At 39.2% G+C, this 26,970-nt stretch overlaps 2 protein-coding genes across 3 annotated transcripts in view; one reads left to right on the plus strand and one right to left on the minus strand.

The window, feature by feature from the left end:
* mrpl11 (mitochondrial ribosomal protein L11) overlaps window positions 1–26,970 on the plus strand; it is a 46,140-nt gene that overhangs the window by 1,396 nt on the left and 17,774 nt on the right. Inside the window, exon 2 of one of the 2 annotated variants that reach the window (XM_055177660.2) lies at window positions 10,941–11,109. In XM_055177660.2, the coding sequence (XP_055033635.1) occupies window positions 10,987–11,109 (123 nt within the window). In that variant the 5' untranslated portion in view covers window positions 10,941–10,986. Of the gene's footprint in view, window positions 1–10,940; window positions 11,110–22,339; window positions 22,480–26,970 lie in introns of those variants that run through there. The other variant, XM_055177661.2, reaches the window with a different exon arrangement.
* Window positions 15,495–22,309, minus strand: tmem265 (transmembrane protein 265). Its single transcript, XM_055177659.2, has 2 exons — window positions 22,165–22,309; window positions 15,495–16,855 (listed from the first exon to the last, which is right to left on the minus strand). The coding sequence occupies exon 2, from the start codon at window positions 16,852–16,854 to the stop codon at window positions 15,808–15,810; it is 1,047 nt and encodes a 348-aa protein (XP_055033634.2). The 5' UTR covers window position 16,855; window positions 22,165–22,309; the 3' UTR covers window positions 15,495–15,807.

Here is a 26,970-nt window from a genome sequence, read left to right on the forward strand (position 1 = left end):
TAGTCTGAATGATCGGCTTTTGTTATCAGTGGAAAAATTTAATATCAGTGCATGTCTACAATTTATGGTACAAAAATGAATTTTGGAGTGATATTGTGGCAGACACATTTATCACATTTTAAGAACGATGACTATACACATTATATTAGGTGATCATAACGTCTCTTGTTCAGTCAAGGTAATGAAGAAAAAGCAGAATAAATGCCATTATTCCTAATAAAGAACTAGTGACATACAAGTAAATGACCTTGTGCTGTTGTTGACATTTCAGCATATAGTGTTTTGTGATCCCATCCCAGTGTAATTTTGGCTTGCAAAGAAAGCTGTTATTTAAGGATAGGGAGTTAAAAATGTATGTATATATTTGATCTGACAGCAAACCCGCAAGCCTCTGTAAGAGCAGCAGTGCCAGAAAAAGCACTCAAAGCATGCAAAGAGACGTTTCTTAAAGGTTCAGCACTTCTCTAAGATGACCTCAGTAAAAAGAATAGAAAGAAATGCATATGAACGTCAGCAAAATCACGTTGAATAAAGTCAATATAGTTAGTTTTCCATTTTCCTTTTTGGTCATCATAGAGAGTATTTCCCTTATTTAAATAAGCTGCCAGCAAAAATACATGAGATATGTGCATACTTCGTTGTCTTGAGGGTGTGCATCAATATACCTTGGTTATCTTGATTCAGTAAAAAACAAAAATTCTGTAGTTTCTAAATTAGCAAAGACAAAACAGCTAGGTAAGACACTTCCTGTGTCAGTTTAGAGGCAAAGTAGTTGATAAATAGTAATGCTTTATCAATGACCCTAAATTGAATATTGTTATGGAAAAGGTTAAAGTAATTGGCTGTAGCTGATGGTTCATTTAGCCATTAAAATACCATCTGCCTGAGAGTAAATGTAAGATGATTTTTAATTATGGCCTTCAAAGCCAATTAAAAATGGTGCTAATGCAATACCTTTAGTTATTCCTGTCAGATCAAGAATTCACTCTTTTATTCTCTAATTTCAGTCCTAACATTTCTATTCTGCCATATTATTTGTTGCCCATTTAGTTGAATGAATGCAGGGCTGGTGAATGTGATTATGATGTTATGTTGGCTTTTGTTGGCAGCAATGTCATTTGAGTCTGCTTGCATTTGTTTAGTTTGATGTTGTAAATTTGGAGGTAATTTAGCCTTTCACTGAGGTTATCACATCACAGTCTTGTCAAAATCAATATGCACCTGGAGGGATTTAGAGTACTTGAGCAGAAACAGCAGCCTGCTTATTGAATTGTGATGTAAATGTTGCACTTTTGTTTGCTGTAGAATAGAAGACTAATAGGATTGTTTTGGTTTTGATAGATTTTTTTAGTTGATGTCATCTAGTTGCTTTTAAGTGAGCAAATTATTTTCATTCACTGCCTTCACTGTTGGAAAAAGACAACTTGCGTTAAGCAGGAATGCCATTTGTTAATTTGTGTAAAACGAAAGTTTAAGGAAATTAAATAAGTTTAGCAGTCCTTTCCGGCTATGCATAAATATTTAATATACTTTACTCGCCATTTATTTTCCCGCTTTTGTCCACTTTGCAAAAACAACAGTTGCTGGTTCAGCAGTATTTTAAATGGACTATTCTTGCCTCAACAAACATGTTTTCCCATGTCTGCAAGTTCAATTTATCTCAAACCAAAAACAAATATATCAAGAGAGTGAGAAACCAAATGAACTGGCTGGCTTTCAGAAGCCTGGTTGTAAATCTATATATGTAAAAGTGAAGCTAGTGTATAGGGAATGGTTTTGAGGTTCTTAAATCACTTCTTAAAGAGAATCATGTCTCTCTCTGTCGCCTTAAATCAGGAGTGATGTAGCTCTGCTAATGTTATTGACTCTCTTGGGTGTTTCATTTTCTCTGTCTTCTTAAACTGACATTACAACACAACTGCATTATGTCTCTGAGGTTTTTCTTCTCTGATTGCTTTTTCTGACTTTGGATTAAGATATTAAATCACTTTCCTGAGTCTAGGGATTTTAAACATCCAGTTCTGGCTAATGGACAAAATGAGTTTACTCCAAAAAATATTTAATGAAAAAATTTATTATGTTAAGCGTATATTGCCTTGTTTTCTCAGTACACTGCAAAATCCACAGCATGGCATTTTTTGGGGCTATTGGCCAAATTTATACGTCTGCATCAAGTGTGCGACGAAGCCCATGCATAGAACCCTACCCTACATCGACATGAAACTCCCCAAAAATTTAACAATCGGTTAATTCTATTCAAACCACAAGCTCTGCAAGAACCCCTCCCTCAGGTCAAAAATCTGCTATATATAGTTTACGTTAACCGACAGATTATTTTTGTATCGGAAAAAGCCATCTGTCATTTTGACAGATTAAGGGCTCATTATAGTTGTGCATAGGTCCAACGCTGTAGGTTTTCATATAAAGTGAAGAAAATAAGTATTTGAACACCCTGCTATTTTGCAAGTTCTCCCACTTAGAAATCATGGAGGGGTCTGAAATCGTCATCGTAGGTGCATGTCCACTGTGAGACATAATCTAAATAAAAAAATCCAGAAATGTATGACATTTTAACTATTTATTTGTATGAAACAGCTGCAAATAAGTATTTGAACACCTAAAGTCAATGTTAATATTTGGTACATGAGCCTTTGTTTGCAATTACAGAGCTCAAACGTTTCCTGTAGTCTTTCACTAGGCTTGCACACACTGCAGGAGGGTTAGTTTGCAGTTTTCTCCCTCCAAAGATTCTCTGTTGGGTTTAGGACTGGAGACTGGCTAGGCCACGCCGGAACATTGATATGCTTCTTACAGAGCCACTCCTTGGTTATCCTGGCTGTGTGCTTTGGGTCATTGTCATGTTGGAAGAACCAACCTTGACCCATCTTCAATGCTCTAACTGAGGGAAGGAGGTTGTTCCCCAAAATCTCGCAATACATGGCCCCAGTCATCCTCTCCTTAATACAGTGCAGTCGCCCTGTCCCATGTGCAGAAAAACACCCCCAAAGCATGATGCTACCCCCCATGCTGTAAAGTAGGGATGGTGTTCTTGGGATGGTACTCATCATTCTTCTTCCTCCAAACACGTTTAGTGGAATTATAACCAAAAAATTATATTTTGGTCTCATCTGACCACATGACTTTCTCCCATGACTCCTCTGGATCATCCAAATGGTCATTGGCAAACTTAAGACGGGCCTGGACATGTGTTGGTTTAAACAGGGGAACATTCTGTGTCATGGATGATTTCAAACAATGACGTCTTTGTGTATTACCAACAGTAACCTTGGAAACGGTGGTCCCAGCTCTTTTCAGGTAATTGACCAGCTCCTCCCACGAAGTTCTGGGCTGATTTCTCACCTTTCTTAGGATCGTTGAGAACCCCACGAGGTGAGATCTTTCATGGAGCCCCAGTCCGAGGGAGATTGACAGTCATGTTTAGCTTTTTCAATTTTCTAATGATTGCTCCAACAGTGGACCTTTTTTCACCAAGCTGCTTGGCAATTTCCCTGTTGCCCTTTCCAGCCTTGTGGAGGTGTACAATTTTGTCTCTAGTGTCTTTGGACAGCTCTTTGGTCTTGGCCATGTTAGTAGTTGGATTCTTACTGATTGTATGGGGTGGACAGGTGTCTTTATGCAGCTAACAACCTCAAACAGGTGCATCTAATTTAGGATAATAAATGGAGTGGAGGTGGACATTTTAAAGGCAGACTAACAGGTCTTTGAGGGTCAGAATTCTAGCTGATAGACAGGTGTTCAAATACTTATTTGCAGCTGTATCATACAAATAAATAGTTAAAAAATCATACATTGTGATTTCTGGTTTTTTTTATGTCTCTCACAGTGGACATGCACCTACGATGACAATTTCAGACTCCTCCATGATTTCTAAGTGGGAGAACTTGCACGACTCAAAACTAACAACTCAAACGACTCAAACTAACAGTGATTCCAGATCGAGAAGGACATAGTGATCAAAAGCCGTAGTACATGAAATAGTTGTGAATAATATCGGCAGTGCGATTCAGCCTAGTGTTCGCACACGTATTTTTAGTGTATATCGGCATTTAACGTTGCAGCCCTAGTCCTGCTACCCAGCCTCCAACACACTTGTCTGTAATTATCAAGCAACCCTGAACACATTAGCCGTTTCTCAATACCAAGTACGTCAAACTCTGACTTGTGTCCTTCGTAGTTCGAACTTGCAAGTTCAGACTCAGAAGAACGAACTCCTGACGTGAAATGCATTCTGGGAAACTTCACTGTCATAAGTCCACACAAGTCTCCTCTGATGCATCCTCGATAAAATGGGCGGATCAAGAACACATACGGGGATTTTATGTGAACTTGGGCTTGATGCGAACTTTGATTTGGAACAGTACTTGGTCCGCGACTGATGACGTTTCACAAGTCCACAAGAACGCATATTGAGAAACGGCTCTAGATTACCTGGGGCACGTTCAATCTCACACGGTTTCCGGGTTGAACGACATGTTTCCTGGAAACGGTGTGCAACGGAATGCAACAGGTTTTACAAGCGTTTTCTCTTGTTTGGTGGGTGTGTCAGAAATGTCGGCCCAATCAGCGGCAAGATGTATAAAACCACGCGGTAGTAAAGAGACCGCTCGCTCAATGGGTTCAAGTTGGAATGTTGTCTTTTATTCTGGATGGCAAGGTCAGTGACTGTAACATTGAGGGTCTTTTACAGTATTAAACACACATTTATAATGTTTTCATCAGGCTTCAGAAACATTTAAAAATATAGCTGCAAGCAGCAATTGCGGGGTCAAGCACCTTCAGCGCAATGAGCACCCAAAGCACAGCAAGCAACATACAACGCAGCAATCACCCAAGGCGCATTGAGCACCCAAGGTGCATCAAGAACACAAGGCACAGCAATCACAGAGCAGAACCACCGCAGTGCAGAGCAACAACGCCAAACACGGCAAAAATAGAACATATGTGAACTACAGACAGGTTGAGAAGAATTGGTGAGAGAGAACAAAACTTTAATAGAAGAACTTAATACATGCCCCTTGCAGGATTCGAACCCAAGAACTCAGATTGTCAAGGCATGTGATTAACTAGATGCACCACCCAGTTGACATGGTTCAAGTGGCAGTAGAAAAGAGATTACAGATACACGCATTGACATATGGCAATCACTGAAGGTGCAAATATGACACCACTGATCAGAAATAAAACATACAATGAATAACAGAATCAGATAACTCAAACAACAAATTAGTCAAGACAAAACCGACGCTCATGGGATTCGAACCCATGACCTCAGAATCTCATGGCATATGGTTAATTAGATGCGCAACTGAGTTAACACAGCTCAAGGGGCAGCAAAAAAACAGCTTAGGTGCTGCAAGGATTGACATGTGCCAATCAACACAGATGCAGAACTGACAGTGCAGAGCAGAACTAAAAGAAGTACAATGTATATGAGAATCAAAAAGCTCAAGTGAGATTGAAGACAAGAAGATCATTCTGTAAAGTAATGCTATACAATGTAATATACAGTCACATTAATTTACTATGACAAATAGACAACGTCACAGACACGGTCAACTTTGGAGTGGTATTTCTAAGAAAGAGAACAGAATATCAAAAACTGTTCGGTCATTTCTGTGTGGATTGCTCCAATCATTATACGAGAGGTACCTGGCATAAAATAAACAACATTTGTAAAAGGAGTAGCGAAAAAATCATCTACCATATGCTTTACAATAACACATGAACAGAATGTTGGAAGATGACAAACGAGGTATCGTTGCAATCGGCATAAACCAGTGAATACAATTTCACAAAGAAATTAATATCAGACAAAGTATTTAGAAGTTATAAGCAGTTCCATAAGAACTGTTATAGTTTATAACCCCTAGGTGGCGCTGTACTCTGACTTCCCAGGTACCTTCAGGACATCATGTCGAAGCTCCTTACTAATTTTTGCGCGGATATGTCCACTAGTTCAAAAAATATAACAAATTATGTGAAATTTCAAAATGGCGGACAGGCGGTTCGGTCAAACCCGGTGTCGTGAGCAATTCGGTCCCCCCGGGCAATTCGGTCTCCCCTAGGACCCCGCGCGACTCCATTGGCTGAAAAACTCCTCATGGGTAGTTTTCTTAGCGCCTTATTACAATTCCTACAAAATCGCGTTATGATTTATGTAGTTAGAACGTTGTTAAAATTACAATTGATGTCTTTTAAATGATATGTTTCATATAGTAGTATATAAATGAGGCTATAGGTGGGAGATCTACACATTGCTTGTGTCATTTTATTATTTAGATTATTATACTGTACCTTTCCACTTTTTACTGTCTACTTATACAATTACTTACTCATTAATTACTTATACAAAACATGATTACTACATAGTTGAATCACACATTTAAATTATAATTATAAGCCATGATTACTACACTTTTACTATTAAAAATATATATTCCGTAAGGTATGTTAATAATTTACAAAAAATAAAAGTATTGTTTTTGTAAAGCAGATGATGACACAAAAGTACTGACGTGTCTGCAACATGAATATTAGTTTATTATATTGTTTTTTTCGTTAACTTTTATTTTTTAAAAATGTAATGTTTCTATTTTGTACAACATAATTAGCTTGCTAGCCGCGTATGCAAACGAGATATTGCAATGACACATTTTTGAGCAGGCATTAGTGCTAGATACCAATCGGGGTCCTAGGGGAGACCGAATTGCTCGGGGGACTGGATTGCTCATGACACCGGCATAATACACATCGGCAGATGCGGCATGAGGTAAGCAACCCATAGACATCAAGATCATAATTTTCTGACAAACAGTTCAGAAGTTATGGGCAAAAATAGCCTATTTTCATATCTCATGACCCATAGGTGGCGCTGTCACCAAATTTGGCATAATCCCCAAGTTCATGGTCCACATGAAGTGTACCAAATTTCATTTCAATTGATCAAATAATGACCGAGATACAGCTTCAGAACCATTTTTGCGTCAACCTCGTTAAGTTTGCGCATTTACTACTTTTGAACAAAGATAAATATCAAAATTCTGTTCAGTCATTTCTGTGCGGCTCACTCCAAAGATCATCTGTGCCAAAATTCATAAAAATTAAACCAAATTTGAAGAAGGAGTAGCGAATAAACCGAATACTGTACATTTCAAAATGGCCGCTACTGTAATGGGTGGAGTTTTACTGTAAGGCATTAAAAACAATAAGCATGAGGAGAGCAATCACGTGTACTAAGTAGAATTTTCATAGATCAAGCGGATCAGCAGTTATAACCATTTGAACATTGAATTTTTGCACTGCTGGTGGCGCTATAGAGTTAGTGCTAGAGACCCCATTTTTGGTCACTTGACTTTTCAGGACCACCTCTACAACTGTGCCAAATTTCATCATTTTCCTACGTACGGTTCATAGGGCTGCCATAGACTCCCATTGGGGAAGAAGATGAAGAATAATAATACTGACAGTTCCAATAGGTGCCTCAGCACCTTCGGTGCTTGGCCCCTAAAAAAACACAAAGAATGGCCTCTCAGCTACCGTAGTTGCAACTCTTACGTCATCACCGTTTCTGTTTAATAAACGTCGTGCAACGTTTTGTTGGGGCTGAACGCAGCCCTGGTTCTAGTGATGGGAGAAAGGAATCTTTATTCAGTTTTTCGAAGCAGTTCGAAACGCCACACATGCTGGCGACCCCTGCTGGTCAAAATAGTGTAAAAGCAGATATGTCCAAACATTTTACACTTTTTTTTACAAAATAATAGCAAGATTTTGATTAAAATGTTAAAAAAATTATTTAACTTAATTATGACAATTGAAAGTGTATTATGTGTTTTTAGTTTTATTTAGGGCAAACAAATCATTAAAGGCGGAGTCCACGATGTTTGAAAGCCAATGTTGATATTTGAAATCACCTAAACAAACACACCCCTACCCCAATAGAATCTGGACCTTCTGTTGATAGACCCGCCCCACATATACGCAACCCGGCAAGGATGTCGGTTAGTAGACACGCTCCTTACTGCTGATTGGCTATAAGTGTGTTTTGGTAGTCGGCCCGTCTCCTTTTCCAAAGCATTTTTCAAACATCGTGGCCTTTAAAACTAACTGCCCTTTTAATTATGCACATTTTTGTCATTAAATCTGTCTATAAACAAAAAGTAGACAAAATGGCAGTGTTATTAGTCAGAAGGATAAATGTTTCATGAACTTGCATAATAAAACTGACCCGAGTTCACCTAAACATATAAGACACTGGTCATGTGATCAACTCCCCCTAGTGGTGAACCATCGGATTTTCGAAACGTTTCGAAACAGTTATGATGTAATGAAGCCTTGTTTGCTAAAATCACGTGACTTGGGCCAGTTTGAAACAAGCTTCGAACCACTGATTCGAAACAAAAGATTCGTAAATGTTTCAAAGCTAATGAAGCAATGCTTCGAAAACGACCATCACTACCTGTTTCACCTGTGTTTGATTGGGGTTGGAGCTCAAATCTGCAGGAGTGCTCTGAACCATTATGAATGGTTAAAACAACATTTTATGAAACACCTGAAGAACCTTCCTGTTTCAATAAAACAGTTCTTTGTAATGACAAAAGGTTCCTTAAGAAAAAGGTATAAAAGAAATGAGAGCCTTTGACTGAATATTTCTATGAGGTACCAAAAAGGGTTCTCTGTAAAGAAATCTTTAAGCGCCATTATTATTTTTTTTAAATATATTTTATAATATTATTGGAGATATATCAAATGGCACTTGAACATCGATTTCAAGGCCTATGATTTGGGTTAAAATATTACATTACTTTACTGAGTCTAGGGACTTTTAACATCCATTGCTTTTTTTCTGGCTAGTAGACAAAATGAGTTCACTCCAAAAAAAAAAATAGAATAGTGAGCCACATTTATTTGTGGCTAAGTGTATATTGCCTTGTTTTTCAAGTGCGCTGCAATATCCAACAGCTTGGCATTTTTTGGGGTATAATGATTAAAAGTGACTTTAGTTTATAGACCGTTTTGCTAGACGTGAACAACACTGTTTATAGCACTATACCCTGTTTAGGCCGAGGACTCTTTGGAGGTAAAAGGGTCGGAGCAGTTATAGCCCCATTTACATACCTTTGAATAAATCTTGAAGACTTATATGATGTAAGTTAACTTCACAATGTGTTTTGTTTGTTTTTCCTGCAGTATCATTCAAGACTTATATTGTAATAGCAGCCAAGCAAAGCTAGCTATTCACAAGTTGTGTATGTGCAAAACTAAACAATCAATGCTAAACTCATGACAGAAATGGCAGCAATCATTCATTTGCTTTCAAATAGAGGAGTCTATCGATAATATTGATAATTTCTATTTTAGATGTTGAGTAAATTTTTAGGTTATCCATTAGTCTTATTCCTTGTCTTAGTCGTGTATTTTAACGGTTTATAATATACATGCTGCATGCAGTGTAAAATGTTGTATTTAATCTATGTCAGAAGAACTTCAAAGCAGTATACCAAGCAAGCCGAGTTGAGTTTCATATGCCTGCAGTCCATATTCATTTTTCTTACATTTTTTCTTTTAACATTCATCATTCACTTTCAAGAATTTTATATTCCAAACACGTCGGCACAGTTACGTTTAATGAAAATAAATTTCATGCATGTCTGTTCAGAAACAGTCAGAAACATTGTTATTGTGAGCAGCACCACATAAACACTTAAAAAGTAAATCAGCGCCAATCACAATGTTCAAAATAAACCTCAATTCAACTCACAGGACTGTTGATTGTTCTGCTTCTGAATAGCCCATGTTAAAATTGTCAGACCTCCTGCCAAGGGGGGAAGGTTTACCAGCAGCCCAATGTTCCCTGACTACCTCTTAAATTGATTTAGAGTACAACAAGCTCTCAAACAGCAGAAACGCGTTCGGTGAGCTGCATGAAATTGAATGCAGAAATGAAGGGCAGAATGTGATTGGCATTTTAAAGAAAACCCAGAGTGTAATTCTTAACTAAATGTATTCAAACAGCTGGTGACTGCCGTGCCAATATCTGCTGTTTCAGATAGCCCGTGTATACTAGGAAAAATATGCTTGCAGTGTCTTGATGTTTATGAAATGCTGTCTTTGCCTGTCTCCTTGTGTGCACAGATTCAAAGATTAACTGCAAGCATTAAAACTGATGACGCGCTGTAATGTGTGGCCAGCGAGGTGTGTTTATTTCACCTGTGCCCTTACATTTCTGAATATATAAATACATTAAGAATGAAGTTAGGTTGGGAACAGAGTGCTATGAATAATTTTGAGTTATAGTTTGTTTTACCTGAGCTGAACTGTCACAAAATGGGTCGTAATTTTAGTTGTGCTTAATTGGTGGTCAGGCAAATGCCATTGCATACGCATCGGCTTTTATTATGGGGTGTGGCTTTTATGACTCGCGTCTCTCCGAGCACATTTCAGACCTTTTCCAGCACTCGCCTAATTGATTGAATAATATAATTAAATTCAACTGTGAATACAAAAACCAGATGTTACCCTTTCACCCTTGCACGCAGTGCTAATTTTGTGCGTCACCGTTGATGCTGCTGGGCTTGGTGGCCGCCATCCATTCTGCTCCGTCTACCCTTTCTGATCCGAACCCGTGAAGTGCTGGCTAACAGTAATGGATCAGCAGAGCACAGGGAGTCATTGAAGGCAGTCAACCTTGAGTGCACGCACCTGTGCTTTTATCCCTTATCTCTTAAGGTTTCATAGCACTTTTCCTTGCGACTGTCTTCACTTACAGTGTCTCAAGATAAGGGGGACATGCACTCCTGGGAGAGCTTTTATGGATCTGGGAGCTTTTGTATAACTCACTTTTAACCTCTAGACATTTATAGATTTTTAGTGTTGAATTTTTAATGAATTAAAGACACCTCAGTAATTACCTTTTCCAACAGGCGAAAGAGACGGACGGACGTGTAGCGGGCCAGACGCACAGGCAATATGTCTAAGATATCTAAAGCGGCCAAGACAGTGAAAAAATTGGATACGGGCGGTGTGATCAGAGCCATTGTAAGGTCTGGACAGGCTGCTCCTGGGCCCCCACTAGGCCCCATATTGGGACAAGTAAGTTTTTAACCTTTTGTACCAAAATACATTGAAATTATAGTGCAGTTAGGGACCAGTACATGAAGAAAAATGGATAAATAGTTTCATCATTCTACACATCAAACATTACTATACACTATGTGGCACTCTCTAAATAATGGGTTATTTTTTAACCCAGCGTCGGGTAAAAAAGAATGAACACAACCCATTGGTTTGTAATTTAACCAATGCTGGGTTGTTTCCAGTGGTGTAGTGCAGGGTATACGGAGTATACCCACCTCTTTATTTGATGGCAGAGGGTATACCCACTTCTACTGTGGCATAAATTAAGAGTATACCCACTTCTCCAGACACCACTACACCACTGGTTGTTTCAACCTAAAAAGCTCCATTGTATTAAAGGGGACATTTTACAAGACGTTTTAAAGAAGTCAAATAAATCTTTGGCGTCCCCAGAGTACGTATGTAAAGTTCTAGCTCAAAATATCATATAGATAATTTATTATAGCAAGTTAAATTGCAACTTTGTAGGTTTGAGCAAAAATGTGCTGTTTTTGGGTTTGGCCCTTTAAATGCAAATGAGCTGATCTCTGCACTAAATGGCAGTGCCGTGGTTGGATAGTGCAGATTAAGGGGCATTATTATCCCCTTCTGACATCACAAGGGGAGCCAAATTTCAATGAGCTATTTTTCACATGCTTGCAGAGAATGGTTTACCAAAACTAAGTTACTGGGTTGATCTTTATTATATTTTTTAGGTTGATACAAGCACTGGGGACCCAATTATAGCACTTAGCCCAATGTTGTGTTGAAAATAACTTGTATAGTTGTATAAGGCAGTGGTTCTCAAACTTTTTTGGGGTGCGCTCTCTCGAAGAAAACTTAAAATTTGAAATAAACAAAACACTTACAGAGGCTTAATTACACAGATTTTTTATAAATTAATAGTTTTTATAAAATGCCATTAAACCGGGACCCCCGGCACCGTCTCAGGGCCCCCAGTTTGAGAACCACTGGCATAAGGTCGGTGCATATATCTAACATAGGCTAAGTAGAGTTATTGCACATAAGTACGTTTATTACTAATATAGGCTGTAATACACGTAGATTAAATTTTCATGTTATTGAACATAAATGGTTCTTGCATGTAAAGAATTTATTGTATTTGGATGGTGTGTTTTCAACTCAGAGTTCTGTGTGGATTTAGCTTTAGGATAACAGCTGTTCATGAATCTTGTGGTTCGTGTTTTGATGGACCAAACAGTTTTAGCATTTTCCAGATGGCAACAGTTTAAACAGGTGATGGGGGGCCTATATCCATACTTTACTTTCATAATTTCACAGACTTTCAAGGACTTGTCAAGGCTTTGTTGGATAGGATGGTAAAGAGAGACAGAACTGTAGGAATATGATCCGGAAATTACCAAGGATGTGTCACGTACCTAGAAAAAGCAATTAGCACATGAACCCTTGGAGATGCATTCTGTTATGTTTGTTTATGCACATTCAATTCTACATTCAGGTATTTTTTGACCAATAAGCCAAGCTATTATGTGTATATATATATATAGTACATTAGCGTGATTGTGATAAATTGTGAGGATCCAGAGATACGGTCACTTCATTTACAGAAATGTTAATGTTTCCGGGACTGTTATAGTAAGTTGTTTAGTGTAGCAATGTCACAGGCTTCCTATGCATTCATAACTAACAAGCTAATTACAGCCATAATGATGCCATTACAGTCCCCTGCCCATCGTGATGATAATAAATGAGACACATTTTCTTTTGCCAGAACATGTCAGCAAAGCCTCCTGAGTGCACTCACCTTCTGCTAAAAGCTGTTGTGAACTAAAAACGAAGTGCAATAAGCATCTATCAAGCAAAGCAGCACCATATGTCTGTGAAACGTGCAATGTTGCGTGCTTGTGTCGTCGCGTACCGTACACTTGTAGCTCCGGTTTTATCTTTGTGCCCATGCTGCTGTCTTTGCCTCAGTTTAGCACTTTTATGTGTATTAAACTGTAAATAAATTGCAGGCAGCAGGCCTTCAGCGTAAAGCTTCGCCCTTTAATCTTCCCTCCGTCGGTATTCCTCCCGTCTGCCTAACCATCCCTGACAGAGCAAGCGCATGGAGGTAGCTGCCTGTCGGCCGGGGGGCAAATTTAAACAAACGAGAGAAATAAAAGTGGGAGCTTGGGAGGTGGAGGGGGCTGACAGCTTCTGTAGAGGAGAGTAATTATAGTCCAGAGAGAAATTAACTCGGCTGGATGGAGAAGAGGAACAGAAGGCGAAATAAAAAGTTTTAATGTTTTTTTGATACAGGCCAAGCTGTAAGGGAATCTTACAAAAACATACCTAGTAAAAATAAAATGAGTGTTTTCTGGAGTAAACAGACTGTTTAGAAGATACATTGTTTATTTTAAGATAAGCACATTAAGGAATTTTTTCATCCTCTATTTGGAGCTCTTTGATTACCCAGTGGCGACATTCCGAGGTTTGTTATTCCCAGATAACAACCATCTAAAACTAATTACACAGCCTTGTGTGGGTACTCGGATTCATCTTGACAGGTGCAATTTAATACATTCAAATAAATGTAATATAAATATGCATAATTAATAACATATATGCGATTTATTTACAAATGGTTAACCCAAAACTTTTATTTAAAGGACAAGTTCGATATTTTACACTTAAAGCCCTGTTTTCAGATGGTGTATGATGAAATAGAACGGTTTTGACTGAAACCCGGACACATGATGCCGGCCCGAGAATCCCCGGCTTCCGCTGCATCAGCCCCCACCCCCAAAATGGCTGCATAGATGCACTGGAACAATCCTTCCTAAAATGCATTAAACTTTCGTTTACAAAGACGTGAAACTCACCGAGTGGTCAGGGGTGTTCACTAATATCGCTGCAAAAGATGCTTTCCAACAGGTGTTTTAGCATTCGTTGTAAACTTGTGGACCTATATTTACAAACGCCTCACACCCCTATATTCTTACGCCGCGAGCTTGAATAATAAACACTCCAGCCCAGTTGGTGGCGATAATCCGCCTTTGCCAATTGCAAGAATACAAACAAAGTTCCCGGCGCGGAGTAATACCGTACCTCACAGCACATCTAATACAAGTCAATGAAGTTAAACAAAAACTACGATAAAACTTGTTGGAAAACATCTTTTGCAGCGATTTTTGTGTGAGCATATCAGTGAACACCCCTGACCACTCGGTGAGTTTCACGTCTTTGTAAACGAAAGTTTAATGAATTTTTTTGAAGGATTGTTCCAGTGCACCTATTCAGCCATTGTAAAGGTGGGGGCTGATACAACAAACACCCAAAAATTCATCATATGTCCAAATTTCAGTCAAAACCGTTCTATTTCATCATAAACAATCTGAAAACAGGGCTTTAAGTGTAAAATACCAAACTTGTCCTTTAAGGAAATAAATACCGCCCACTTTGCACCTGGGTCCTGGATTTATTCTGCTATAGCAACCAGCACATACATAATCCTTTACATTATAGTTTATTTTCATTATGCAAAATGCAATTTCTTTTTTTTATTCAACTTCGGGGTGAAATATGAAGAAGGTATGTTCCTCAAGCTGCAGATGATTCACTTAAGAAATAAACACTGCTTGTTCATTATTTTCGTAATTTTTCTTCATTGATGGTAGTTGCTCACGGGGGAAGGTAACATGATCTTGAAATGAAAAAAGAAGAGTGAGACAGAGGAATTGAATTTGGTCAGATTCCTAACTCTCTGCAATATCTCTAAAGCTAAAGCGGCTTCCCGTGGAACCGCTCTTGGTTATTCAATTAATTTATAACTTGGACTTATTGTTAGCGTTTGTCATGCAAGTTTGTACGCTTTTACGTTCTGTAAATGCTCTGTGTAAATCATAAATGAAATGCGGTATGAGCTCTTAGCTCTTTGAAAATGAATCTCATTTCAATTAATAAAAAGCAGTGATTGTTTATCAGAGCGTGTGAGGGGATTGTGTCAGCTGACCATAATCCTCCCCGGGATTCACTTGTTGTAACTGTCATATAAAAGGCATTTTTTATACTCGTCCTACAGTGATGCTAAGGCTTTGGTTCAGGCTGTGCTAGATTTAAAGTTAGCCCTTTGCTACCGATTTGATTTGTTTCACAGTTGAAAGTGATAGGCAGATACTTTCGTTGTGTTTGCTCGACCATGAAACTTCCATTTGGTTGACGGAGGAATGGATTAATTTGTCCGTAAAGCCCAACTCTATAAATCAAACTGTCACACAGAATTTGTGAAATGCTTACATTAGGTGTAGACAGGTCTGCAACAATTTACCTGAGATCTGCCTCTGTGTCGCATATCAAACCAATAGGTTATAGGCTCAGGTAACATGTTTGAAAACAGGTGACTATTAAACATTTATTACAGAGTTGAATATTAACAGTGGTCATGCTTCACTGTACATGGTTTAAATTCAAGTCCTGGATGAACACCAAATGAAACGAGAGCAAGAATATAATTGTCGCTCTTCAAAGAAGGCACTTCATTAAAACGGCTTAAACGAATTATCATTTTGTCTGGAAGAAGGCTCCACCTGGCTTTACAAATCTTCAATTGTACAAACTACAAAGTGTGCTAATATGTTATCTCTGGTCATTTTAGAGAATGCTGGGATTAAACCACAAGCTTATAAGTTACTGGCAGTTTCACAATGACTACTAGAGTTCATGAGAAATATAAGCAGGTCCCAGCGAGGTCTCCGTAGGGTCCAAACTGACGTGAGACAGCGTGTGGCTGTGTGAATGCGTGCGTGAAAGCGTGTGGTAGCGCGTAGATGATGCAGTCGGAGACGTGCACCCTTGTTCCTGCTCTGCCGCTGGTTCTGAGACCTCCCTGCGATTCTGGGTTCCGGTTCCTGTGGCGCTTCCAGCCCCCTGAACCCCTCCACGTCCCTTTTTGTGCCGCTCCCAGGCGGAGCTGAGCTTTACTGCAAGAGCCAGCAGGTTTTTACCCAGGAACACTGTAGACACCCGTGGGTCCCTATACCATAACATCCCCACTCCTCTGGGCACAAGGGTGAATAAGTTAATGGTGACCAAACTGAGCCAAGGATAGATGGCTTCTTTCCGAGTTGCCTGTAGTCCGGGCAGGGCAGTAGCACCGAGCTCGGTTAGCGAAACGCACGGCAGCAACAGCAGCAATACGTAACAATAAAAGAAAACAATACCCTCCACCCAAAGGGGGACCCCAACAGTTCCCTGCACCTCCCACAGGCCGGCTTGCAGGTCCAGCACGTCGAGCAGGTCCACAACCACCCACAGAAGTCGGCTGCGGACCTCTTGTTTTCTCCGAAGGGGAGTCATGTAATCGGCTCCTGTCAGGATGAGGAACAGTGAGGGCAGGCAGACAGAAAGTAATAGAGTCAGTGTCTTACGGGCGAGAGGATCTGGAGGTCGCCGCTCTTGTCTGTAATTTTGACACACAAAGAAAAGCTTGAGCTGCAACAGAGATAGAAATAGGAACCAGAGAGCATTGGCGAAGCCCCGACGGGGAGAGCGAGCTTCCGAGACGACACCGGCTGAAACAAAGCGCAGTGCCAGCAAGAAACACAGATCACCGAGTGCGACGGCGACACATGGCCATACTGCAGGATGGGCTCCGCCACGAGGTCCCAGCATGCTTTGCTCCAGCAGGTAGAGGTCGACCACTGCCATTGTGCTCACTGTCACCAAAGTAGACACGCACACCTGTGGCGAGGGCAACATGCTGGAGGCAGAAAGAGAAACAAGGACACAAACAGACTCTGATGACTCATTAAGAACAGAGACGAGAGAATAGTTTTAAAGGTTGTACCCTTTAGAAGTTGATAAGGACACAGCATGCGAGATAATGCAATAACACAACATACATAGGAAAAAATGCCATTTCAAAGGGAATGGGATATATATCTAAAAAGCTTCCGTAGATGCTCCTGATTGTATTTATGGCCTTTGAGAAGACAGTCAATTGTTATAAAGCGAGCAGGCAAATTGCCTGATTTTCTGCAGCACAGAAACAACAATAGACTATACAACACTGCCTTGATGCATCTTTTGGCTATTCTGTGATGTCTAAATGAAAACAGTTTTCTTTTGAACATCAAGGTCTGAAATTGTTTGAAAAGGGTGGTGATTTATAAAGAGGATCAAAAAAAACATTGATTGTTTTTCAGACACTTGTTTCTCAGGAGGGTGTTATGCAGTCATGTATAAGCTGATGTATAGGGTATATGCATAATACATGAGAGTCAGAGAAAATGCCTGTATATCATAGAGCAGTGGTTCTCAAACTTCTCAAATTCATAATAAATTAATGTGTTTTATGAAATGTCATAAAACTGGGGCCCCCCTGGCACCATCTCGCGGCCCCCAGTTTGAGAACCACTGTCATAGAGGACTCTGGAGCTAAATAGGCATTGAATATGCATTTCCCATATCACCTTTTTGCATTATACTCACAATTTTACTATTTCTGTCTTTCTGTATAAATCACTCCAGCGCCACAAGCTTCATTGATTATAAACCAAAGTTTTGTTCCAACAATTTACATTTACGTCGACACTTTAATCCAAAGCAATTTACAGTGCATTACATGGTATAGATTTAATCAGTATGTGTATTCAGTGGGAATTAAACCTATGACCTTTTGTGCTGCAAACACAAAGTTTTACCGTTTGAGCTACAGGAACATTTAGTACAGGAACATTTAGCTTATATTATATATAGTGCAGATGTGGGGTGATGCCATTTTCATGTCAAATTAACATCTTTAAAAACTTTAGTGAATAAGAGCCAGATTTACTAACACTTTTAAAGCACAACTTCTCGTCATGTAGATCCGGTCGTGATGCGCCAGCTGACCCCACCCATAATAATTAATGTCTTTGTGGCAGTTTATTGTTTAAAATGGTCCACAAATGTGCGTTTTATATATGTAACACAAGACCTCCCTACGTCACTACGCATTTACGTTAGGTCGCACTGGACCGCACCTAGACGAAAAGTTGTGGTTTAAAAGTACATATTTTTTATTTTTCTTGTCAAAAATGACAATCGTTTCGCTAGATAAGACCCTTATGCATTGTTTGGGATTGTTTATAGTCCTTTGAAACTCCGTTGATAAAAACTGTTAAGTGTTGAGTTAAGTATTAAATGTTGGGCTCTATTAAAGTCCATTAAAATGAGAAAAATCCTGCAATGTTTTCCTCAAAAAACATAATTTCTTCTCGACTGAACAAAGAAAGACATCAACATTTTGGATGACATGGTGGTGAGTAAATTATCTGGATTTTTCTTTTAAAAAAATTGACTAATCCTTTAAGTAAATAAAATAGGAGTCACAACAAGAAGTCGTCTCACAATACCAGACATTTCAAAACTTCTTGTAAACCTTCAGTTTTTTGTCCTCCAATTCTTTTCAGTGTACTTTGGCTTCGTTAGCTGGGATTACACACCCCGAATTTCAACTGCGATGTCACTCAAGATCAGCTCTGCTTATTTGTGACCTTGAACTAATTTGCGCTGCTCTTAGTTTGCATTGGTTATTATGGGGCCGACTACCAAAACAAACTTGTAGCCAATCAGCTGTAAGGGGCATGTCTACTAAACGACATCATTGCCTGGGTTGCGTATGTGTGGGGAGGGTCTATCAAATTAAGGTCCAGATTCTATTGGGTTAGGGGCGTGTTTGTTTAGGTGATTATAAATGTCTTTGAATTGGCTCTTAGAGATCATGCACCCTGCCTTTAACCATTTATAGGAATTCAAAGACTTTCAAAGTTACATGTACAAAACCATTGAAATTTACATAAAAATATGGATTATTGTGGTTCGGTCTGTAAAACGGCATCTTTATTTTCTTCACGTGCAAGACAAACATATCTTTTTCCTTCCAGTCAAATTGTTTTTGTCAGTGATGCACTGACATACAACAATGTGCCAGAATCCTCTGTGCTGTCTTTTTCAAGTTCCAGAATGTGATTTCCTAACTTGTGCACAAACTTTGTCACATTTTAAATGTCCCGGATTTCTGCAAATGATATCGTTTTATATCAACCCTTATTCCATTACTAATTAACTGTACTGAAGGGAAGCCAGACGCACTTTTAAAGATTTTTCTCTCTTAGCTTGTCTACCATGCCTGTTTCATTGCAGCTTCTGTCAAGTATTACTGTATTAAATTGACTTTGTATTAAATTGCTTTCATTATGAAGCATGGCGTGACCTAGTCTGATTCTCCTAATCTTGTATGTTTTGTTTAGGGGAGCTGGGAAGTGTATAGGAGCAAGCTCAGTCTGAATGTGTTGTCATAACACTGCATATAATGTTACATTTATTAATGTCTCCCCAAGCCATATTTCAGCAACAGACAGTGTAAAACTGTGGTATTGATTGGTGTGAAGAAATGATTGTTGGCTTTATGGTGAAATCGAATGCAGCCCTTTGAATGAAGCCTGTATAACTTGACTGGTGCCCTATAGCCGTCTGCCGAGAATATTTTTGCAACACCTGCGATAAATGTTTGTGTAATATAAAAATCACTACGGTTTAGGATATACAGGGTGTCAAAGGTGGTTCTTAACTGGTTTTGCTGAAGGACCCAGATTGTATGAAATCATGAAATGGAGGAGTATTATAGATAGAATAATATGCAAGTAAACATCAAATATTCATTAAAATTAGAGATGCCCAAATATCACATTTTCAATAGCATATTATTCAGATTGATATCTGCCTATACAGATAGTTTGGTTGTTATTTTAACTTGCATTAACTAAATTCTGAATATTACATTTTCTGAATGTTATTCATTTATATAATGACCATTAGTACATTAAACTAGTAATGTTTCTTTACATTTTCTATTCATTGCATTTTCATATTCTCTTTTGATTGACAGGATATATCAGCCATGACTATCGGCTGTTTTTAAACTGTCAGTCAATATTGTGAAAATTGCTTTTAAACACTGATACCGATTATTGGACGATATATTGGTGCATCTTTAATTAAAATCAAATTTATGTTTATTAATATTACCTGCATAAATAGCTTCATAGATCTGACAATATGATAAATGATTCATATGACATATGCTGAAGTGTTTTTACCTGTGTAACATAAAGCATTTACTGGACTAAGTACTATATTTTTGTGTATTACAAAGATAGAGACAAATCTGGGGTTTTTATTGGACCTATAGCCTTTAATGCCAAAAACTTTATGATATTATATAAAGTTGATTTTATTTTGCATGATTATTTGGTCGTCATGGTTTTACTTGCTGCCCTGACCCTATAAGAAAATATGAAAGACCTCTGCGTGATGGTGAGAAAGTGTTTTAGATGAAATTGAATGGGGTGAGGGGGACATAAAGAGCAAGGTGGTGATTAATTGTCTCGGCTTTTATACAGACTTAATAAAGTGTTATGGCTTGATGGCAATAGTTCATAAATAAGCAGAGGTAAATGAAGAAAGAAAGTGCGGAGAATAACATAAAAGCACTAGGGAATAAAAGAGATGTAATGTTGGAGAATTCTTGATGAAAATGGAGTCAAATATATTCATAGCTTGGGAACTGTAGAAATTAAACGCATTAATGTGAAGTGTGGAGGAAATGAAGGGAGTATGTTGGTAAATGACCTAGAATGATTAATCTACTCTGAGCTCCGTGCAATGAAAGTGTGTGCACATCACTAATATCTGATTTTGACTGTGGACTTTTTTTTCTCCGTGACTGATTTTCTGCTTTGGAATTCAATTGAATCCAATAACCTCAGTCTATGAATGTGAATTTAAGGCACCTCTTGCAACTGCTGAAAAAAAATGCTGTGGCACCGAACAAAATAATCTTTCTTTTGTTAAGAAAGCTGTGCTTTGAAATAACTGTTTTCTGCCAAATAATTTCAACCCAAGAGTCTTGCTTGTAGGTGCAGAGCTTAGCATTTGACTCCTGTCAGCACATATTTCATTAGGTTATCAAGTCACTTGGATAACACTGTATGCTGTTTTTTTCAAAGCACATCAATAATGAGCAGACTTCGGTACTGACAGCTGTTTCAGCTGAAGCGTAAGTGATGGATTGAAAAGTCTGCAGGTGACTGTGCGCAATTTCATAAATTTCATGCGTATACAGGACCCCCCTTTCATTGCACAGATGTCTTATTTGATGTGTGATTTTATAGTAAATCTGCAAAACTGCATATGAATAGTGTTTGATCTACAGGCACTGACGTGGTTGCGTATGACGCAATTTTTCATCCTTTGATAGACCACTGCGCTAGCAAAGCAAAGGTCATAGGTTCGATCCAATGGGACACGCATATATTGATAAAATCAAATATGCGTTAAATCCACTGTAAATGTAGGCTAAGCATCTGTCAAATGCATAAATGTTAATGTGGTTTTTAAACGAGTTTACGAAATCAAACAAATGCTGTTTGAAATAAACTATTTAAATGGTTTTAATGTGGGATTAAATATATTGAATTTGCAGTGGTGTATGAAAGTACCCACTACTGGCTGTCATTCTTGTTGATGTATGCTGGACTCGTGCCACATGCCCTCATTTACGAGTAAACGAGTGAAAATGCCCGGCGGTAATGTGCCATTGAATCATTCCCAAACACAGAGAAAATCATCAGTACATCATCTGTAAGGATGAATAAAAGCCATCTGTCTTTATGCTTGTAAGTGTCGTGCTGCTGCCACTGCAGGACATGTGTGGTTAGACCATGCCAGTTTAATATCAACACATTGCGACAGGTGTCATTTTGTTATTACATTCACATTTGTGCATTTGACAGACCTTTTTTTTTTTTTAAAGCGACTTACAGTGCATTTAAGCAATATTAGTGTGCATTATAAATAGCTGCTGACTGTCTGTTTTTACCAAATATAGGCTAAAACAAATTTCTGATGCAAATTATCTGTACAAGCACATGCATTCACATTTAGATTTCAACTTTTTGTGACTTACAAGTCGCGTGAATAATTAAATACCAAGTTGTAACAGATCTCAACTTTATGCATATTTACCCCAAAACATGCGGTTGGGTGTCTTTTCGGTCCTTTGGACTTCAAAAACGAATCTCCGAATGACCAGCGCAACCCCGCGTGCAAGACGATGTTATGTGAATCCAGTGCAACGGTCGCATTCGACTACACGGCATCCCAGCATAACTATAAACGTGGAAATTAATCCAGACAGTCCGCTTCATCCAGCTGAAAGGCTACATTGTCCACACACGCTCCGAGCTTCAGTTTATTTAGTCGACGGAATGAAGAAAATCTCTCTCTTTTGACTTCTGTTTACGCTATAATGGATAAAGGTTTCATCTCATGCATACTTGGGTAAGTGTCCATCCAGATTTAACGGACTCTTCAGTTTCGATGTGTGTGATGAAGCTTTTTTTGCGGACTGAGGAGAAGTCGCTCAGAAGTGCCATAGAAACGCGTTATTTGCTGAACGTGTACCGGAAGCCGCGTGACCCTCCGGTGTCGTGTTCATACTTCATCGACGGAATTATGCGAAACAAGAGACCGAAAGCGTCGCGGCACAGTTTATGATTGCAGTGTGTGTCATTTGTAGGCAGCTTACGTGCACTTCTAGCCCTCCCTCTCTTTCCTCTCTAACTCCACCACTGTGTCACAGCCTCTCGGATTCACTTCAGAAAGCAGGCGGGGAGATTTGAATGGCCCTGTGCATATTGAATGGGAGTCAGCGCTGTGTAATTAGTGCCTGTGTTTGGTGATTGCTATGATAATGACATTGTTCTGGAGAGAAAACAACATCACCAATTTCCTTGCTATTAGAGAGGATTGGTTGCGTGCTGAGATAAACCAGGCGGTTCTTTCAGATTGGTTGTTATTTACTTAAAATGCCTTCTATCCACAGCAACACATACATCAAGATTAAAAGCCTTGTTTGTTGAGAGTGATTGTGAATGAGATTATGAATGGATTGTGATCAAAAGCAGCCAGAATCCAATGCTGGAAATATACATTTATGCATGTGGCTTTTATCCAGTGCATTCAATAGCCTATTACATTTTTGTCAGTATGTGTGTGCTCTGAGGATCGAACTTGTGACCTTTGTAAGCCAACACAATGCACTTAATAGAGCAACAGGAACAGTGTGTTTCCTGGGAATCTTAATCATGAACGCTTAAATAAAATATATGCAGAGTACACACTGTCTGGATGTATTTATTATATTCCGAATGTTGTACACCGATAAGGAAGCCGTGTTCAAATTATGCACAGCGAATCTTAATTTCCACATGCTGGGTGTTGGATTTCAATTTGATTTGGCATTTGCAGGATTTTGATTTGGTGAACTTTATACTTTGTACTGATCATCCATCCCCCAGCAGGTGCATAGACTTATGCGCAGACATAGAAAGATAAGGAGAGTGTATCTATGGGCTGAATGCATGGAGGGACCTGTGCCAGCACAACGTGCAATGCTGCTCACCCCAGTATCCCCCAAAGTCCACCTTAAAATCTCTTTGTTTTTAAGTCCTCCATTATAATCATTATTTTTTTACCCTTATGCAATTCCAAACCATGTAGGCTGTTATTCAGCAGCAGGTGCAAAGATAAATGCAATGCAAAATTGATCATCTTCAGCTCTGCTACAGCTTTCAAATGAAACATGCCACATACGGCACAGGCTTGATGTCAATAACCTTTCAGGTGTCCTGTAACCAAATGTCAAGCATGGACATTAGACTACATTTCTGGTGATTTTTCTTTCTACTGCAATTGCATAAAAAATTTAAAAAACCTGCTAAACTAAACTGTTTTCTACATAAATCATCCTATATAATGTAAAGAACTTTCTGTGTAAATATAACCTTGATATATTTAACATTGACTTTAATAATGAAATGAATAGGAAATCACAAACTTTGATGCTCCTTATCTCATAATTAGATCATAAGACTTTAGTCTGGATTTCATAGACAGAGTTCATGTGAAATTACTTTAAAGATTATTTTCTTGTTGTTTCTTTAGAAAAATATGAGTTACACGTTACGAACAACACAAAGGGTAAGTAAACAATGACAGAATTTGAATTACTTTGTTACCATATAGGATATCACAGCCCTAGAATTAGATTTTATTGAGTCTGTCATAATCACGTACAGAATACTTTGAAGGAAGGCACTTAATATTAATGATTTTGAGGTACACACCGCTCTTGCATGATCAGAGCACCGCTGTGGCTTGAGATTGAGCTGAATCTCATTACCTGTAAAATTTTTCCCGTAAGCGTTCTGACGAGCCGGTTTTCATTCCCTTTATGGCCCGTGTGAAATCAAAGGTTACTTTCCTTGTTTCATTTCTTTACAATGTGCTCCTCGTTTAATCGTGGTGGGAGGTCATCTCTGAGAGTGTTGATCAGGCCAGCGGGAACGAAAGAGATAGAAAGCAAAGTCATCTGTCTTGTCACAGTCAGCTACGCGCACCACTGCTTTCCAAAAACGAATTTTCCATTCCTTACCTTCAATGTCTTTTCTGTTAGCTCCTCCCTCTTTTTCTTTCTCTATCTCCTCATCTCTCCTCTTCGGTCCCGGTGGGGTTGAAGTTGTTGAAGGTCACTCTGATCTGGCTTACTTTCAGCTTGGTGTCCGTGTAATAGACAGAGAAAATGAGACAACAAGAGTCCAGCAGTGCACAGTCAACACTTTCGCCCACCTATAAGAGGTGAAGTTTGTGAAGCCTTGTTTTTTTCCAAGGTATGCCTCTTGAATGTTAAGGGGCTTGTTCGGTGCCCCAGGTGTGCACTTGGCAGAAGCTCGGCCAAAACCAACCCGAGACGTTTTTTACTGCACCCATCTGCCACACATTAGAGCTGTTAGCTGACACCCCACATGCACAAGCCACAGCAATACAATCTATCTTATTGACTACAGGCTTCCTTACAATGAGCGCCGCACAGCTTGATACGCTGTTGTTGATCATAAATCCATGCCCTAACTTCCTGCTTTATGTCTCCAATTAAAATCGCCATAAATCTTTATATTTAAACCAACACTGGCTGAACTGATAACGATACCCTGTGAATTATCGGCCGTCGTGATTAACTGAATGAGATGTGGCAGAGCTCTGATAAGATAAGACTTTCTCTGATGCGATGTAATTTTGTGAAGAGTAGGTCTGAGGTACTGGGCTCTTTAATAACATGCACTTAATGGAATCCTTTCACACTCGCTGATTTCCATCAAATGCTAAACACTGGCACGGATACAGAAAATCTTTTGCCCTTTGAAAGTTTTTCTGTTTCACAGTATCCCACGCTGTGTCTAGACCTTGACCGTGCATTTTAATGTCTGTACATGGACCCGTTTGTTCCTGCTGATGTCAAAACACAAATTCTTTCTTTTCTATTCAAGGACAGAATGGTACCTTTAAGGCCCGTTCATGCCATACGTTACCTTCAATAAATATGCACAGTAAAATGTACCCGATAATAATGCGTCCCAAGTGGCACAGCTTGCCCCATGGCATTCACTACAAGGCATTGTAAATGCATTAACGCACCACTGTTTGAACTTTAAAAAAGAGACATGTTTTTAAATGTGATCGAGGGTAGGGGGGATGTAAGGATGATCAAAGATAAACCCGTTAGCGGTGTAGACAAACTTTAATGTTGGCATTTCTCAATATTAATCCTCATTACATCCACAGGCGAAACCCTAACTAGTACCGGCCACATTCTTCTTATGAGGTCTCGACCTTGGCACGACCGGCTAGACCAATTTGAGGGTATGAGGCTAATCACCCATGTAGGGAAGAAAGTAATAAAACAGGAAGAGTTCAGCCCATTAAATTAGGAAAGGGGAACCAGAGTAATTAATTAGAGTGTCTCACACTGCCGTGTTTAATTAACCCCTCGTCTACGCCCCTTCACCCCAACGCCATCCGTCATGCGCCAACCTGGGCAATGAATTGCCCATCCTTGGGTGCCAGGGGCAATTAATCCACCCAACCGACCCAAGGCTACGTTCCCTGTCATGCTTGTGTACACACGCCCTTTCTTGCACTTCTGTCTCACTCACCGATACATATCACTGCACACAAGTAAGGAAAATGCAGTGCCCCATCCTATAAATCTCACACTGAGGGATCACATTGAAAAAAAATCACTTTGCTTTTATTCTCGCTGTCTTCGTCTTCCTCCATTTCTTTCCCTTCATGGCCTGAGTATCTCATCCTGGTGTAATCTCATTTATTTTTTATATATCTGTGCTCATCGCCGAGGAGGCCTTTTGTCCCTTCGCTTCTGTCCCGTCCACAATGTCCTCGTCTACATGTAAAGTGTTAACCGTTTTAATTTGCTTAATCTCCCATTCATGCACTTAATTACACACGCTTTCACTTAGCTGGAAGTCACACTGTCCTCTAATGCTCTTTCCTCAGAGGCTTTGCTGTAAAGTGATTGAACCTCTTGAACCAACCTCACTTTTCCCTTTGCTCTCCTTTAATGGAATGAGCTTGCAGCCCGCATCGCACACATTCTTTATTCATGCCGGTCCCCTATGGGCCTCCCCATACATCAGGGCTTTGATGCCTTTCACCCGCTTTTGTCAAATGGACGTCCCCAATGTTAGTATTGATCTTCATTATTGTCCTCATAGGGAACATGCCTCGAACAACCCTAGAAATATGCACACGCGCATTATTAAGACGCACACTTGAAACAATCTGAAGCAACTGTTACTTTCTAAGTCTGTCCTAAAGCTTTTTGTCATTCATCTGTGTCAGCGGCCATCTCGTTATAAAGAATAGCTGAAGCTGAAAGCTTACATTATTGTAATGAAGCAAATGCAAAGCGGG

Source organism: Misgurnus anguillicaudatus, chromosome 16, assembly GCF_027580225.2.
Source record: "Misgurnus anguillicaudatus chromosome 16, ASM2758022v2, whole genome shotgun sequence".
Taxonomy (NCBI): Eukaryota; Metazoa; Chordata; class Actinopteri; order Cypriniformes; family Cobitidae; genus Misgurnus; species Misgurnus anguillicaudatus.